The following is an 18,266-nucleotide window of genomic DNA, read 5'->3' on the forward strand; positions in this document are numbered from 1 at the left end:
AGAGAGTGAATAGGAGACACTGGTGTTATTATAAGAAAATTATAGAAGAAAAAGGAGAAGGATATGAAGATGAGGAGAAAAAAGAGAAGAAAAGAAAATTTCAAGCTCATTTTATCATTTAATAAATGATATCATCATCATTTTAGTGATGTTTAGGATACTGATCTAAGGTTCATAAAATGAATGAAAACATTGTATTTTCAAAATATTGAATTGGCCAAAAAGTTTGTTTGGATTTTTCTGTAGCATCTTATGGGAAAATCTAAACGAACTTTTTGGACAACACAATATAATATGTTATTCAGGGCTGGGGCCTCTGGTGGAGGCCTATGTAAATGCCATCAACAGTGGATCAGTTCCTTGTCTGGAGAACGCAGTGACAACTCTGGCCCTGCTGGAGAACTCAGCAGCTGTGCAGAAGGCAGCTGACCACTACAGTGAGCAGATAGCCCAGCGACTGAGCCTCCCCACAGACACACTCAAGGAGTTGCTGGAGGTGCATGCAGCCTGTGAGAAGGAAGCCATTGCAGTCTTCATGGAGCGCTCTTTCAAGGATGAAAATCAGGATTTCCAGACGAAACTTGTGGTAATGTGGCCTAGAATATATCCTTCCTGATTCCTGTGGTTCTAGAAATGTTCTTTGTTGTTGCTGTTGTTCAGTAGTAGGTCAGTCATGCCCGACTCTCGGATCCCATGGACTGCAACACACCAGGCTCCTCTGTCCTCTACTATGTCCTGGAGTTTGCTCAAATTCATGTCCACTGAGTGGGGGATGCCATCCAACCATCTCCTCCTCTGCAGAGGATGAGAAATGTTCTTAGGTGCCTTCTATTCACCTATGATTCATATGCTTCTCATTGTAAAAGGAGTTTGGATTCTTGTGAATGACAGGACCCTACAGGCCACTTTCCTTCTTTTTTCCCTAAAAACTGGCCTTTTTATTTTCTACTGTAAACAAATTACCCTGTGCTTTGGTGCTTAAAACAGCACACAGTTATTAGCTCACACTTTTTTAGGTCACATGCCAGTGCAGGGTGTGTATGGGTGATGTGCTCAGAGTACAGCAAGCTGAAAACAAATCAAGGTTCAAATGGGTTTAGCAATACCACCAAGAATAATCAGTAAACAACTTTTCTCAGGATAAGAGAAGAGTTTTACTTGAGCCAAATGAGGACTAGAGCCCAAAGATACAGATTAAAGAAGAACTTGAATTCTGTTCTGTTGCATGACAAAATGCAGGGTGCAGGAAACCCTTACTATAGGCAAAACCCACAAAATTACCTGTATTATTTGTCAAGAATTAAGATTGTAGCTGGAAAGAAATAAGAGTGCTTGTTAAAGAAGGATTGTTTGGGGTCTGAAACTATTGCATTTTTACAGTTGTACACTTTGAGTTCCTAAGTGTGCAGCTCCCAGTTACTAGCAGACACTCTTTTGAGAATGGATGGTGGCATCCTTGAATTTGATACAGTTCAGAAGACTCAAGTTCTCAGGGATGCAGAAACATGTCTGAAACCACATCTACAATGGCCACAAATCTCAATTTTTAATCCTGCCCTACAGTTATTCCATTGTGATTTTTATTTTTAAATTTATATTAGAGGTTAATTACTTTACAATACTGTATTGGTTTTGCCATACATCAACATGAATTTGCCACAGGTATATACATGTTCCCCATCCCGAAGCCTCCTGCCTCCTCCCTCTCTGTACCATCCCTCTGGGTCGTCCCAGTGCACCAGCCCCAAGCATCCAGTATCATGCATGGTACCTGGACTGGCGATTCGTTTCATATATGATATTATACATGTTTCAATGTCATTCTCTCAAATCATCCCACCCTCTCCCTCTCCCACAGAGTCCAAAAGACTGTTCTCTACATCTGTGTCTCTTTTGCTGTCTCGCTTACAGGGTTATAGTTACCATCTTTCTAAATTCCATATATATGCGTTAGTATACTGTATTGGTATTTTTCTTTCTGGAAAGAAAAATTTTACATATTCACTCTGTATAATAGGCTCCAGTTTCATCCACCTCATTAGAACTGATTCAAATGCATTCTTTTTAATGGCTGAGTAATACTCCATTGTGTATATGTACCACAGCTTTCTTATCCATTCATCTGCTGATGGACATCTAGGTTGCTTCCATGTCCTGGCTATTATAAACAGTGCTGCGATGAACATTGGGATACACGTGTCTCTTTCAATTCTGGTTTCCTCAGTGTGTATGCCCAGCAGTGGGATTGCTGGGTTGTATGGCAGTTCTATTTCCAGTTTTTTAAGGAATCTCCACACTGTTCTCCATAGTGGCTGTACTAGTTTGCATTCCCACCAACAGTGTAAGAGGGTTCCCTTTTCTCCACACCCTCTCCAGCATTTATTGCTTGTAGACTTTTGGATCTCAGCCATTCTGACTGGCATGAAATGGTACCTCATTGTGGTTTTGATTTGCATTTCTCTGCTAATGAGTAATGTTGAGCATCTTTTCATGTGTTTGTTAGCCATCTGTATGTCTTCTTTGGAGAAATGTCTGTTGGTTCTTTGGCCCATTTTTTAATTGAGTCGTTAATTTTTCTAGAATTGAGCTGCAGGTGCTGCTTGTATATTTTTGAGATTAGTTGTTTGTCAGTTGCTTCATTTGCTATTATTTTCTCCCATTCTGAAGGCTCTCTTTTCACCTTGCTTATAGTTTCCTTTGCTGTGCAGAAGCTTTTAAGTTTAATTAGGTCCCATTTGTTTATTTTTGCTTTTATTTCCAATATTCTGGGAGGTGGGTCATAGAGGATCCTGCTGTGATTTATGTCAGAGAGTGTTTTGCCTATCTTTTCCTTTAGGAGTTTTATAGTTTCTGGTCTTATGTTTAGATCTTTAATCCATTTTGAATTTATTTTTGTGTATGGTGTTAGAAAGTGTTCTACTTTCATTCTTTTACAAGTGGTTGACCAGTTTTCCCAGCACCACTTGTTAAAGAGATTGTCTTTTCTCCATTGTATATTCTTGCCTCCTTTGTCAAAGATAAGGTGTCCATAGGTGCCTGGATTTATCTCTGGGCTTTCTATTTTGTTCCATTGATCTATATTTCTGTCTTGTGCCAGTACCATACTGTCTTGATGACTGTGGCTTTGTAGTAGATCCTGAAGTCAGGCAGGTTGATTGCTCCAGTTCCATTCTTCTTTCTCAAGATTGCTTTGGCTATTAGAGGTTTTCTGTATTTCCATACAAATTGTGAAATTCTTTGTTCTAGCTCTGTGAAAAATACCATTGGTAGCTTGATAGGGATTGCATTGAATCTATAGATTGCTTTGGGTAGTATACTCATTTTCACTATATTGATTCTTCCGATCCATGAACATGGTATATTTCTCCATCTATTAGTGTCCTCTTTGATTTCTTTCACCAGTGTTTTATAGTTTTCTATATATAGGTCTTTAGTATCTTTAGGTAGATACATTCCTAAGTATTTTATTCTTTTCATTGCAATGGTGAATGGAATTGTTTCCTTAATTTCTCTATTTTCTCATTATTATAGTGTATAGGAATGCAAGGGGTTTCTGCATGTTAATTTTATATCCTGAAACTTTACTATATTCATTGACTAGCTCTAGTAATTTTCTGGTGGAATCTTTAGGGTTTTCTATGTAGAGTATCGTGTCACATGCAAACAGTGAGAGTTTTACTTCTTCTTTTCCAGTGTGGATTCCTTTTATTTCTTTTTCTGCTCTGATTGCTGTGGCCAAAACTTCCAAAACTACGTTGAATAGTAGTGGTGAGAGTGGGCACCTTTGTCTTGTTCCTGACTTTAGGGGAAATGCTTTCAATTTTTCACCATTGAGGATAATGTTTGCTGTGAGTTTGTCATATATAGCTTTTATTATGTTGAGGTATGTTCCTTCTATTCCTGCTTTCTGGAGAGTTTTTATCATAAATGGATGTTGACTTTTGTCAATGGCTTTATCTACATCTATTGAGATAATCATATGGCTTTTATTTTTCAATTTGTTAATGTGGTGTATTATATTGATTGGTTTGCAGATAATAAAGAAGCCTTGCATCCCTGGGATAAAGCCCACTTGGTCATGGTATATGATCTTTTTAATGTGTTGTTGGATTCTGATTGCTAGAATTTTGTTAAGGATTTTTTGCATCTATGTTCATCATTGATATTGGCCTGTAGTTTTCTTTTTTTGTGGCATCTTTGTTAGGTTTTGGTATTAGGGTGATGGTGACCTCATAGAATGAGTTTGGAAGTTTACCTTCCTCTGCAATTTTCTGGAAGAGTTTGAGTAGGATAGGTATTAGCTCTTCTCTAAATTTTTGGTAGAATTCAGCTGTGAAGCTGTCTGGACCTGGGCTTTTGTTTGCTGGAAGATTTCTGGTTACAGTTTCAATTTCCGTGCTTGTGATGGGTCTGTTAAGATTTTCTATTTCTTCCTGGTCGAGTTTTGGAAAGTTGTACTTTTCTAAGAATTTGTCCATTTCTTCCACGTTGTCCATTTTATTGGCATATAATTGCTGAAAGTAGTCTCTTATGATCCTTTGTATTTCTGTGTTGTCTGTTGTGATCTCTCCATTTTCATGTCTCATTTTATTGATTTGCTTTTTCTCCCTTTGTTTCTTGATGAGTCTGGCTAATGGTTTCTCAATTTTATTTATCCTTTCAAAGAACCAGCTTTTGGCTTTGTTGATTTTTGCTATGATCTCTTTTGTTTCTTTTGCATTTATTTCTGCCCGAATTTTTAAGATTTCTTTTCTTCTACTAACCCTGGGGTTCTTCATTTCTTCCTTTTCTAGTTGCTTTAGGTGTAGAGTTAGGTTATTTATTTGACTTTTTTCTTGTTTCTTGAGGTATACCTGTATTGCTATGAACTTTCCCTTTAACACTGCTTTTACAGTGTCCCACAGGTTTTGGGTTGTTGTGTTTTCATTTTCATTCATTTCTATGCATATTTTGATTTCTTCTCTGATTTGTTGATTATTCAGCAGTGTGTTTTTCAGCCTCCATATGTTGGAATTTTTAATAGTTTTTTTCTCCTGTAATTGAGATCTAATCTTACTGCATTGTGGTCAGAAAAGATGCTTGGAATGATTTTAGTGTTTTTGAATTTACCAAGGCTATTTTTATGGCCCAGGATGTGATCTATCCTGGAGAAGGTTCCGTGTGAGCTTGAGAAAATGTTGAAATTCATTGTTTGGGGATGGAATGTCCTATAGATATCGATTAGGTCTAACTGGTCTATTGTATCGTTTAAAGTTTGTGTTTCCTTGTTAATTTTCTGTTTAGTTGATCTATCCATAGGTGTGAGTGGGGTATTAAAGTCTCCCACTATTATTGTGTTATTGTTAATTTCCCCTTTCATACTTGTTAGCATTTGTCTTACATATTGCAGTCCTCCTATGTTGGGTCATATATAAATATATATATATTTATAATCATTATATCTTCTTCTTGGTTTCATCCCTAGGTCATTATGTAGTGTCCTTCTTTGTTTCTTTTCATAGCCTTTGTTTTAAAGTCTATTTTATCTGATATGAGTATTGCTACTCCTCCTTTCTTTTGGTCTCTATTTGCATGGAAAATCTTTTTCCAGCCCTTCACTTTCAGTCCCTATGTGTCCCCTGTTTTGGGGTGGGTCTCTTGTAGACAACATATATAGGGGTCTTGTTTTTGTATCCATTTGGCCAGTCTTTGTCTTTTGGTTTGGGCATTAAACCCATTTATGTTTAAGGTAATTATTGATAAGTATGATCCCGTTGCCATTTACTTTATTGTTTTGGATTTGAGTTTATACACCCTTTTTGTGTTTCCTGTCTAGAAGATATCCTTTAGCATTTGTTGGAGAGCTGGTTTGATGGTGCTGAATTCTCTCAGCTTTTGCTTGCCTGTAAAGCTTTTGATTTCTCCTTCATATTTGAATGAGATCCTTGCTGGATACAGTAATCTGGGCTGTAGGTTATTTTCTTTCATCACTTTAAGTATGTCTTGCAATTCCTTCCTGGCCTGAAGAGTTTCAGATTGAAAGATCAGCTGTTATCCTCATGGGAATCCCCTTGTGTGTTATTTGTTGTTTTTCCCTTGCTGCTTTTAATATTTGTTCTTTGTGTTTGATCTTTGTTAATTTGATTAATATGTGTCTTGGGGTGTTTTGCCTTGGGTTTATCTTGTTTGGGACTCTCTGGGTTTCCTGGACTTGGGTGATTATTTCCTTCCCCATTTTAGGGAAGTTTTCAATGATTATCTCCTCAAGTATTTTCTCATGGTCTTTCTTTCTGTCTTCTTCTTCTGGGACTCCTATGATTCAAATGTTGGGGCATTTAACACTGTCCTGGAGGTCCCTGAGATTGTCCTCATTTCTTTTAATTTGTTTTTCTTTTTTCCTCTCTGATTCATTTATTTCTACCATTCTATCTTCTACTTCACTAACCCTATCTTCTGCCTCTGTTATTCTACTATTTGTTGCGTCCAGAGTGTTTTTGATCTCATTTATTGCGTTATTCAGTATATAATGACTCTTTTTAAATTTCTTTTAGGTCCTTGTTAAACCTTTCTTGCATCTTCTCAATCTTTGTCTCCAGGCTATTTATCTGTGATTCCATTTTGATTTCAAGATTTTAGATCATTTTCACTATCATTATTCAGAATTCTTTATCAGGTAGATTCGCTATCTCTTCCTCTTTTGTTTGGTTTGGAGGGCAATTTATCCTGTTCCTTTACCTACTGGGTATTTTTCTGTCTCTTCATCTTGTTTATATTGCTGAGTTTGGGATGGCCTTTCTGTATTCTGGCAGTTTGTGGAGTTCTCTTTATTGTGGAGTTTCCTCACTGTGAGTGGGGTTGTACAGGTGGCTTGTCAAGGTTTCTTGGTTAGGGAAGCTTGTGTCAGTGTTCTGGTGGGTGGAGCTGGATTTCTTCTCTCGGGAGGGCAATGAAGTGTTTAGTAATGAATTATGAGATGTCAATGGGTTTGGAGTAACTTTGGGCAGCCTGTATATTGAAGCTCAGGGCTGCGTTCCTGTGTTGCTGGAGAATTTGCATAGTACGTCTTGCTCTGGAACTTATTGGCCCTTGGGTGGTGCTTGGTTTCAGTGTAGGTATGGAGGCATCTGATGAGCTCCTGTCGATTAAAGTTCCCTGGGTCCGGAGTTCTCTGGTGTAATCAGGGTTTGGACTTAAGCCTCCTACTTCTGGTTTTCATTCTTATTTTTACAGTAGTCTCAAGACTTCTCCTTCTATACTGCACCATTGATAAAACATCTAGGTTAATGATGAAAAGTTTCTCCACAGTGAGGGACACCCAGAGAGAGTCACAGAGTTACATGGAGAAGAGAAGAGGGAAGAGGGAGTTAGAGGTGACACGAATGAGATGAGGTGTAATCAATAGGGGAGAGAGCAAGCTAGCCAGTAATCACTTTCTTATGTGCACTCCCCAACTGGACCACTCAGAGATGTTCATGGAGTTATACAGAGAAGAGAAGAGGGAGGAAGGAGACAGAGGTGGCCAGGAGGATAAAAGCGGGGAATGAAAAGGAGAGAGACAGATCCAGCCAGTAATCAGTTCCCTAAGTGTTCTTCACTGTCTAGAACACACAGAGATTCACAGAGTTGCGTAGAGAAGAGAGGGGATAGGGAGAAGACAGAGGCGACCTGGTGGAGAAAAAGGAGAGTCCAAAGAGGGAGAGAGCAGTCAAGCCAGTAGTCTTGCTCCCAAGTAAAAATGTGTACTGAAGATTGGGTTCTTAAAGGAACAAAATTGATAACAAATACCAAAAGGCAAAGACTAAAAATCTAGAGTAGAGTTTGGAATTTAAAAAGTACAATATTAAAGAAAAGAAGAAAAAAAAAAAGAAAGAGAAAAAAGAAAAGAAAAAAAAAACAAAGCCACAAAAATTATTAAAATATATATATATATGAAGTTTGCTTTTAAAAAATAGGGTTTTTTTTTTTTTTTTGCAAAGTACTAGTAGGTTATAAAAGTGAAAATTAAAGGAGTAATAGAGGATGTAAAAATTGAAAAATAATTAAAAAGAAAAATAATAAAAGAATGATTGTAAAAATATATCTAGGACTTTCTCTGGTGGTATTGTGGGTATTGTGGGGTCAGCTCATTTTCGGATAGTTCCTTGGTCTGACTTGTATTTCTCAACATCTATAGGCCCCTTCCCATGTAGTTGGTACTAACTACAGGGTTTTAATCTATTGCACCTGTCACTTCCAAGGCGGTTCCCTCTGTTTTAGCTTCTTCTGTTTGCTGGTCTCTTCAGTGTCTGATTTCTGCCCTGACACAAAGGTGACGGTGGTGGACACTTTCTTTTAGGATCACTTGTTCAGTCACACTGTGGGGAGGGAGGGACACTACAAACAAATAACACTGGCTTGTGCTCTCAGTGCCTCAGCCACACTGGGCCTGCTCCAACTCACAGCGCATGTGCCCTTCCTGTCCACACTGCTCAGGCTCTATGTTGCTCCTCCAGGAACCATCCAAGGCTGGCCCTGGGCTTCATGCACCTCCCAGGTCTAAGCCGCTCAGGTTCAGGCACTCGGGTTGTCCTCAGAGGTGCAGACTCAGTTGGGCCTGCATTTTGTGCCCTTCCCAGGTCCGAGTAGCTCAGGTAATGAGATGTTTGGTGAGTGCAATTGCTGCGACTTATTGCCTCCCCTGTCCCTGCCGCTCAGTTTTCTGGGTGTACAACCAGCGCACCTTCTCAGTCAGATGTTGACTGTCCAGAACCCCAAGAAATCTTAGTTAGCAAAGAAGCCTGCTTGCAGTTTGGTAGATAATGTCTCTCTGGGGCTGCGATTGCCCCCTTTCTGACTCTGGCTGCCTGTCACTGGAGGGGCATGGTCTGCAGCCGGCTATCTCTGTTCAGTCCTTTATTCTATGCGCAGGCCTGGTGGTGTCTTAGGTTAGGGCTGGCTTTGCGCATGGTAGTTATCCCACAGTCTGACTTGCTAGCCCAACTTAGTTCTCTCAGAGTGCCCTTGGGGCATTCAGGCCCTGTCCTTACTCTAAGCCATGCAGCCCAAGCCTCCCTGCCCAGCCCCCACTTGCTAGTGGTGGGTACAGGTGTCTGAGCTGCTTCTCCGCTGGGGGAGTTACCGTTGGGCTCATAATCTATGGGTTTTAATTATTATTTTTTTTCCTCCCTGTTATGTTGCCCTCTGTGCTTCCAAGGCTTGCCACAGACTTGGCAGTGAGAGTGTTTCCTGGTGTTTGGAAACTTCTCTCTTTTTAAGACTCCCTTCCCAGAATGGAGCTGCATCCCTACCTCTTTTGTCTCTATTTTTTGTCTTTTATATTTTTTCCTACCTCCTTTCAAAGACAATGGGCTGCTTTTCTGGGTGCCTGATGTCCTCTGCTGGCATTCAGAAGTTGTTTTGTGGGTTTTACTCGGTGTTTAAATGTTCTTTTGATGAATTTGTGGGGGAGAAAGTGGTCTCCCCATCCTATTTCTCTGCCATCTTAGGACTGCCCCTTCCATTTTGATTTTTAAATACATTCTTTTTTAATGGTTAGAGCAGATGTACATGTTTGATAGGCCACAAAACAGGTTATTGTATTTAGCATAAAGTTTAATTTAAATCATGTATAAGCCAGAGTGTCCTACCCATATGTAAATATATGAATATATTTTTCATCAGAACTCATATGGGCTCTGCGGAACCCCCCTTCATCTTCAAGCCAGCAATGGTGCATTGTATTCTGCTTTTGTTTCTAATCACTCCAATTACCTCTTCTGCCACCAACTAGAGAAGACTGCATGGAAAGGGCTTGTGTGATTATGTAATGCCCACTTGGGTAATCTCACTTTCTTAAAGTAGACTGTGCCATAAGACATAATCTAAACACAGGATCAACATTCATCGTGCTCATAGGTCCAGGGACTATGCAGTGTGAACACCAAGGGAGAGAATTCTTAGAGTTCATAATTCTACTTACCATTAGCACCATCACTGAAACCTTGTCTTTCTGTCTACCTTTGTCCATCCTACAAGTTACAAAAATCTCTTAGAGGAAAACCAGCCCAACTGTAATTTATAAGCACAAGTACAAAATTTCTGTTCCTATATTTTCACACAATCAAACCCTCAATGAAACAAGAATTCAGAAAAAGTTCAAAACTCTGTTCAGTGTATACTTCACTCACTATGTTAGGCAGTTGATTTGCTATGTGTATATTTTATTTAAAGCACCTAGTATGCATAAGGAAGCCTACTTCAAATCATATTGAACTTGCTATTTTTCATTGTTGATGGATTTATCACTATTAATCCTACTACTGTTAAAGGAACAATGAAATTCACATCTGCCAACCCACCATTTCACAGATGCTGACACAGAGACAAGAAAGTTAAGGGACTTCCTATAAGTCACACAGAGTTGGTCATACCTGGGACTAAAGCTAGTCTCCTGACTCTATATCTATTATTCTGTGTCTCATGTGTGCCGATGTTGTCCCATTGCTTCCTTCAAGAGGATCACAGTTGGATGTTTTCTTCTAACAGCTCCTTTCTATTGCATTTCTCCTTGTTTTTCCAACAGATCATGATCAAGAAAAAGAAAGATGATTTCTTGTTGCAAAATGAAGAAGCATCTGTCAGATATTGTCAGGCTGAGCTTAAAAAGCTTTCAGAGCCCTTAATGACGAGTATTTCAGAGGGAACTTTCTTTGTCCCTGGAGGATATCATTGCTACTTAGAAGCAAGGAACAAGTTTGAAGAGAACTATAAACTCATTCCCAGGAAAGGAGTTAAGGTGAGGAGTAAGGGGATTGGGAAAGAACAACAGATTTGAGTCCAAGGGTTTTTGTTGGTTATTTTGAAATTCTAAGACCATAGCACAACTTTTGTAGAGAAAGGAGAGCGTGGCAATATCTTCACGTTTTCAGCTTTTATATCTACAGCATGTTAGCTACTCTTCAACAAACCAGAAATATTTCTACCCAAAGACAGGACTTATTATCAAGGATCTAGATGAAAGAGACTATTCCTTTTATTCAAACAATGTACTAGGTTTTGCAAAACACCAATTCAAATAGATACCCGCATCCCAAAGTTCATAGCAGCATTATTTACAATAGCCAAGATATGGAAGCAACCTAAATATCCATCAACAGATGAATGGATAAAGATGTGGAGTGTGCATATATATGAATGCTACTTACTCAGTTATTAAAAAAATAAAAGGATGAAATTTTGCCATGTGTGGCAACATGGATTGACTTATACTAAGAGAAATAAGTTAAACAGGGAAAGACAAATACTGATGATATCACTTATACTTGACATCCAAAGCTACAGCAAACTAGTAAACATAACAAAGAAGAAGATTCACAGACATAGAGGACAAATTATTTGTTACTAATGTGGAGTGGGAGCAATACAGGAGGGAGGGTGTGAGGTACAAATGGTTGGGTGTAAGATAGGCTACAAAGATGTATTGCAAAATATAGGGAATATAGCCAATATTTTGTAGTAACCTTAAATGCAGTGTAACCTTTAAAAATTGCATAAAAATAAAATAACAAAATTTTAAAAAGAAATTTCCCTCAAATGGGCTTTCTGCAAAGAATAGGGAAAATTAAAGAAAAGCTGCTATTTTCAAGAAGCTTATGGTCTTACCTGAGACGGACATGTAAATAGTCAATGGATATGGTGGGACAATGGTTATTATATACATTGATAGGGATGAGTGATAGTGATGGTGGTGGTGATGATGACGATGGCTGATGTATGCTAAGCACTCACTACATCAACTGTACCTTAGGTGATTTGGTTGGATTATCAATTTAGTCCTCAGAATAATATAAATTAGATACTGCTATCATCTTTATTATAAAGTTGAGAAATATGACATGGGGAGGATGTACTAAGTTGCCCAAGATCACACAACTGTCAAGTAGTAGTGCTTACAGGGCAGCTGTTTTGTTCCTGGAAGCCATTCAGAACTCAGAATAAAGCTTAAGAATGCTTCCTGGAAGAGGAGGTAAAGGCCACAAGTTGGACTGTCAGTAAATGGTATCCAGTAAAGAAAGAGTAGATGAGCATTAGAAGAAAAACAATGTGCAGAGACTACAGCTGCAAGCAGTCGAGGATTGGTGTCTGTACAATTGCACAGAATTACAGGATCTTTAACCACTGTGGGGCCCCAAGAAGGATAAAGAACATATAGGGACACAGTCTGTAGGTTTACTGAACAATAATTTCCACAGCAAGACTCTAGTCTTTGCTGCCTGATGAGTCTTTGCTTCTTGTTGTTTTCTCAGGCAAACCAGGTCCTCCAAAGCTTCCTGCAGTCGCAGGCAGGAGTAGAGAAAGCCATCCTGAAGGCAGACCAGGCCCTCACTGATGGGGACAAGGCCATGGCAGGTACAGGGAGGACTGGGCTCTCAGAGGGGAAGGTGGTTCCTGTGCTGCCCTTTGGCAGGTGTGGGAGCAAACTCTTCCTGGAACCAGAGCTTCCTCTTCTTCTGTGGAACCTCTCTGCTACATGTGGAAATAACCAGGGGAGTTTGGGTTTTATGTACATCCAATCAGGTCTTCTACCTCATATGCTGAAGCAGGTTGTCTAATGTGGTAGCAGGAACAGTCAGACTCCTTCCCACCAATTTAATATCATTTTAGTCTTTGAGCTCAGGAAGGTATAGCTCAGCATAACTGTTATTTATTTAAAACTCTTGTGAAACAGAGGAATGTACAAAGAGACAAGAAGCAGAGATGAAACAGGATCTGCTAACACAGGAACTGAATGATGAGAAGCAAAAAATGGAGGCCCAAGAGAGAAGCTGTAAGGAAAATGTAGCCCAGTTGAAAGAGAAGTTGATGATGGAAAGAGAAAACCTTCTAAGAGAGCAGGAAGCAGTGCTGGCACACAAGCTGAAGGTAAGTCTAGATGGGCGTGGGCAGAGTCTGATAGGCAAAATGCTAGTTTCTCTATAATAAAGGGACAGAAATATGACCTATAGTCAGATCCCAGACAGAAATCCAAAGACATATGTTTAATGTAAATATCAAAGAGATGTGGATCATGCTGAAGCCTCACCTCTGTAAGACTCACCTCTGTAAGACTCAGCACTTTCTGTACTGTTAGGGTCTGGAAGGGAAAATAACATGGTCCAGGCTCCTGAACTGCTGTTTGTGGCGATTACAGTGTCATATTTGCCCCAACATGAATAGGACTTCAGTGTTAGAGTCGTTAGAATTTTTGGTACAACCATCAGAGACCTGGAATAGTTCCATCTGCTCTTGAAGGTATCAGATTGTGCCTGGTATGATATATGGGATGCTGAAAGCTCTAAAATTTGCTACATTTATTTCCAGATCTGCCTGATTCATTTTACACACCTAGAGTAAATATATTCTTTGTTCAAACCTGGAGTTTGATAGTCAGTGTCCTAAAGAGGGTCAGCAGATCTCATTATTTGTGACATGAGTTGTGGCCATTTTATCTCAGGGGAACTGAGAAATATTCAGAATTCACCTACATTCCCTCCCAGAGTGCATTCTTAGGGCTGAAACACATCACTGGTATAGCTTTAAGGCCTGACTGAGGAACAGATCCTCCCTACCCAGGGAGATGGTGCAGAGCTTGGGTTGGCAGCCCACAGGCACAGACTGGCAGCAGATGTGGCCTATTAGCAACAAGGCTACACAGCAGGAGGTGAGTGGTGAGCAAGCAAGTGAGCAAAGCCTCATCTGTATTTACAGCCACTCCCCATCACTCACATTACCGCCTGAACTCTGTCTCCTGTCAGATCAGTGGCGGCATTAGATTCTCAGAGGAGCCTGAACCCGACCGTGAACTGTGCATGCAGGGGGTCTAGGTTGTGTGTTCCTTATGAGAATCTAATGCCTGATGATCTGAGCTGGAGCTGAGGCAGTGATGCTGGGGAGTGACTGTAAATTCAGATTATCATTAGCAGAGAGGTTTGACTGCACAGAGCCATCATAAATCAATTGCTGGCAGACTCATATCAAAACCCTATCAGTGAGTGGCAAGTGACAATTAAGCTGCATCTAGTGGCAGGTTCTATACTGGCAAGAGTTGATGTACTTCAATTGTGCATCTGGTGGCAGGTTTCAAATAAGAATCCAACACATATTTTAGGCCATATATGGCCCACTGATTATTTTATTTACCACTTCTGTCCCCACCTCTTTTCCACACTGCTCACTTGTCTCAATCACAGTTTTGGTGAGCTCACAAGCTAAGCCTAGCCAAAATAAGTTAAAAAAAAAATGTCACTGGACAGCTTCTTTGAAAAGGGGGAAAGACCCAATGATGAGACCCCAGAAGACACTAAGACTGCCAACAAAATGAAAGTTGCATTTAAAAGAAATTACCAGAAGTCCTACTTAAATTACAGGTTCATTGCAATAGGTGGTTCAGATTCTTCAACCCACTCTGCATAAGATGTAGGGACCAGGTACACATTGAAGCCATGAAACCTTCAAAACTGATTCCCCACATAGAAACCAAGCCCTCTGCATTGAAGGACAAGCTTTTGTAGTTTTTCAAAAGAAAAAAAATGTGAACAAGAAGAACAGAAGCAGTTATTGAAGGCTACCACTTCATCAAACGTGTCTGCACTGAAAGCATCATTCTTAGTGGCTAACCACACGCTTGAGCTAAGAAGAGTTGGTGAAGAGTTGATCCTGCCAACTGCCAAGGACATTTGTCAGGAACTTTTAGGAGAGGCTGCAGTTCAGAAGATGGCACGTGTTCCTCTTTTGGCTAGCACTGAAACTAGATGAATTTTTGAAATAGCAGAGGGCATTGAGGCACAATTGTTAGAGGTTAATGAGTCACAGTGGTATGCAATCCAGGCTGACAAGTCTATGAATGTTGACAACAAAGCAACAGTCTTGTTTTTGAGGAATCTATTTTTCAGAGGATGAGAGGATGTGCATGCAGATATGTTATGTGCAGTTTTGTTGCCAACCAACACCACAACCACAGAACTATTCAAGTCTTTGAATGATTACACATCAGGACACCTGAATTGGGCATCTGTGTTGGTATGTGCATGGATGGAGTGGCTGCCATGACTGAATGGCTTTCTCGATTCACTATTCAGGTCAAAGAGCTCACTTCTGAATGTGAGTCTACGCACTGTGTTATCCTTAGAGAAATGCTGGCTAGATGAAAAATGTCACCTGAATGTAACAACATTTTGCACGATGTGATTAAAATTGTCAACCACATTAAAATATCTGCCCTTAACTCATGTCTGTTTGCCTAGCTCTGTGAGGAAACAGATGTAGAGCACACACATCTCTTATACACAAAAGTGGGATAGCTTTCTAAACGTAGGTCCTGGGCCAGAGTTTTTGAGTTGAGAGCCACTCCAGAGATTCCTTTTAGAAAGACAGCACTGGCGGCACATTTCAGTGACACAGAATGGGTTGTGACCCAAACTTGCTTACTTGTGTGACATATTCAACAAAATCTGTCAACTTCATGGGAGAATGACAACTGTGTTCAAGTCAGCAGATAAAGTGGCTGCATTCAAAGGCAAACTGTAAGTATGCAGATGATGGGTGAACACTGGGATTTTTGGCATGTTTCAAACATTAGCAGAGATTTTGAAAAAGAATGAGCCAGGGCCTCTTTCTCCCAACCGGTGTGTGAACACCTATCTCGGCTTTCCAAACAGTTTGAACATCACTTCCCAAACACAAAAGACTCCTAAACCGGAAAGGAAAGAATCCGAAACGCATTTGTGAATAACCAAATGAATCAACTTTATCCATTGTAGAACAGGATGAATTTGCATGAAATCCCAAACGACAGTGGCCTTAAAAGTATGTTTGAGATAGCTTCAAATGTCAAATACTTTCCAGATTAATGGCAAAGTGAAATATCCTGAGGTTGCCACAAAAGCACTGAAAAGCCTGCTTCCATTTCATCATCCTGTCTTCACTAAGCAGGGTTTTTTGCAGTAACAGCAACTGAAATTATATTGCCTAGTAGACTGGATATAAGCAACACAACCATCTGGTTGCAGGAAAACAAACTCGGGGCTCCCTCTGATTCTGCTTTATAGTGAGTTGTGTAATTATTCCATTATATATCATGATGTAATAATAATAGGAATAGTGTGCACATAGATACAATATGCTTGAATCATCCTGAAACCATTCCCCCCTACTCTGGTCTGTAGAAAAATTGTCTTCCATGAAATTGGTTCCTGGTGCCTAAAAGGTTGGGGTCACTGATTTAGGTAAATCCTGGGAAGCTGTAAACTCTAAATATTCTCTCTACCCACCCACATCCAAACATTTAGAAATATTGGACAAACTCATCAAAAAGCATCTAAGGCCATATAGAAATAGACACAGGTGCTGAGCTCCTGTAGTTATTAGATATAAAACTCTGATGTTTTGATATTTTCAACAGGGCACTGTCTTCTTTTTACAGATGCAGAAAGAAATGCTTACTGAAGGATTTGAAAGGAAAGCCAGTGAATTACATATTGAGATACTTCAACTACAAAAGGAAATCAAAAGAACTAAAAATGATAGGCACTTTGAAATTTTAAAAATTCTGACAGCATTTGGCCTTATGTTAGCATTCTCACTATTTAAATTTTTTATGCGTGTATAGATATGATGGATCTCAGGTGAGTTGTTAAATGAGCTGACAACTCCTGTTAAGTACATGAAAAAAAACTTCATGTAAGGGTGGCTCATCCTTGAAGTATATGTCACAGTAGTTTCAGTCAAGAAAAGTTTAAAAATAAGAAATTATTACCAAAGAATCAGGGCCTGATATCTAAATATCTAAATAATTTTGATTGACTTGGTTGATTTAAAGAAATGGAAAATGAGTTAAAAGATAATGATTGATTCATAGCAAAGTTTTCAGCAAAGCATAAAGAGAAGGGACAGTCACCTATGATATAGATATGGAGAGAGTTTCTTTAGACTCGATCTAACAACCCCACATAAATCAGCAAGGAAAGGGCAACAACCACATTTTTTAAATGGGTAAACATATAAGAAGATAATTAAAATGTTTACCTTTGCTGATTATAAAAGGTATGCAAAGTATAATTAGGAGATAACTGTGTCACCTCTCAGTGGGCCAAGAAGTATAGTTTTGACAGGACACTGGCCTGGCAAGGGTTACAGGAAATTGGCAGCCTGATATTTGCTAGGAGGAGTGCAGATTGATACAGATGTATACCAAAATTTAAATGCAAACACTGCTGATCCAGCAAGTTCTCACTTAAGGACTTATCTTAAACATTTGTGTACCCAAGCTGAATATGGAATGAATGGTGGTACATTCATTGAAGGATTGTTATAATTCCAAAAGACTGGAAACATCTTTAAAGTCCCCCTATCACATACTAGTGAGGTAAATGCTGAGACACAATTACACAGGAATGCTCTATATCACTAAAGTAAAAAGGAAGCTGTATTTGTGGTAATGTGAGAAAATCTCCAAGATGTATCATAAGTAAATAAATAAATAAAGATGCAGAAAGTGTGTAAATTGCATTACTGATTTAAAACATAATCAATATATGAATATATTATCTTCTATCTCTGGAAACATGAAAGAAACTGGTATCCATGAGCAAAATAGGAATGGACCTGCATATTTGAGACAAAAAATACCTGACATATTCTTCTGTGGGCTTTATATTTTGTATGATTTATCACCTATTCACACATAAATAGAATTATTAACATTAAATAAGAAATAATAATACATGGGATGGAATAGTTCTTATGACAAGATGCAAGTGTTGAATACTGTGAGAAATAAAAAGTCAACTCCGCAGGAGGAATCTACTTATTAGAGCAGGAAGCAGAAAGCACTAGATGTGTATCATACTGTTGTTGTCATTAAGGCTTTGAACTTCTAGTCCCTAAGTGATTTTTAGGTGTAAAGTCTGCTGGAATGTTATGACCTCCAAATTCCTGCTACACCTTATGAAGACAGTGTGTTCAAAGAAGAGGTTTTCTTCAATTTCAACACAACATTTAAGAATTCTCAGCTGTCTAATGCTAGACCTTGTGCTTAAAATGAACTGGGCGTGGTGTCCCTTCTCTGCGCCCCCATTGTACCATGTTTCACTCAGAGCACAGGATTTTTATATAATTTCGACATTGAAATGACTTGTTTACATTTTATCTCCTCTACCACATCATGTGGAGAAGGTAATGGCACCCCACTCCAGCACTCTTGCCTGGAAAATCTCATGGATGGAGGATCCTGGTGGGCCGCAGTCCATGGGGTCGCTAAGAGTCAGACACGA

At 39.3% G+C, this 18,266-nt stretch overlaps 1 protein-coding gene across 4 annotated transcripts in view; it reads left to right on the forward strand.

Annotated features, from left to right (window-relative positions):
- GBP4 (guanylate binding protein 4) overlaps window positions 1-17,497 on the forward strand; it is a 56,269-nt gene extending 38,772 nt beyond the window's left edge. For 3 of the 4 annotated variants that reach the window (XM_005204307.5, XM_059884840.1, NM_001102261.2), the window contains 5 exon segments: window positions 306-586; window positions 10,541-10,753; window positions 12,264-12,366; window positions 12,686-12,879; window positions 16,418-17,497. In XM_005204307.5, the coding sequence (XP_005204364.1) occupies window positions 306-586; window positions 10,541-10,753; window positions 12,264-12,366; window positions 12,686-12,879; window positions 16,418-16,603 (977 nt within the window). In that variant the 3' untranslated portion in view covers window positions 16,604-17,497. 4 annotated transcript variants of the gene reach the window in all.
- Window positions 17,498-18,266: the final 769 nt, after the last annotated feature.

The sequence above is a fragment of the Bos taurus genome, chromosome 3 (assembly GCF_002263795.3).
Source record: "Bos taurus isolate L1 Dominette 01449 registration number 42190680 breed Hereford chromosome 3, ARS-UCD2.0, whole genome shotgun sequence".
In the NCBI taxonomy this organism is placed as follows: domain Eukaryota; kingdom Metazoa; phylum Chordata; class Mammalia; order Artiodactyla; family Bovidae; genus Bos; species Bos taurus.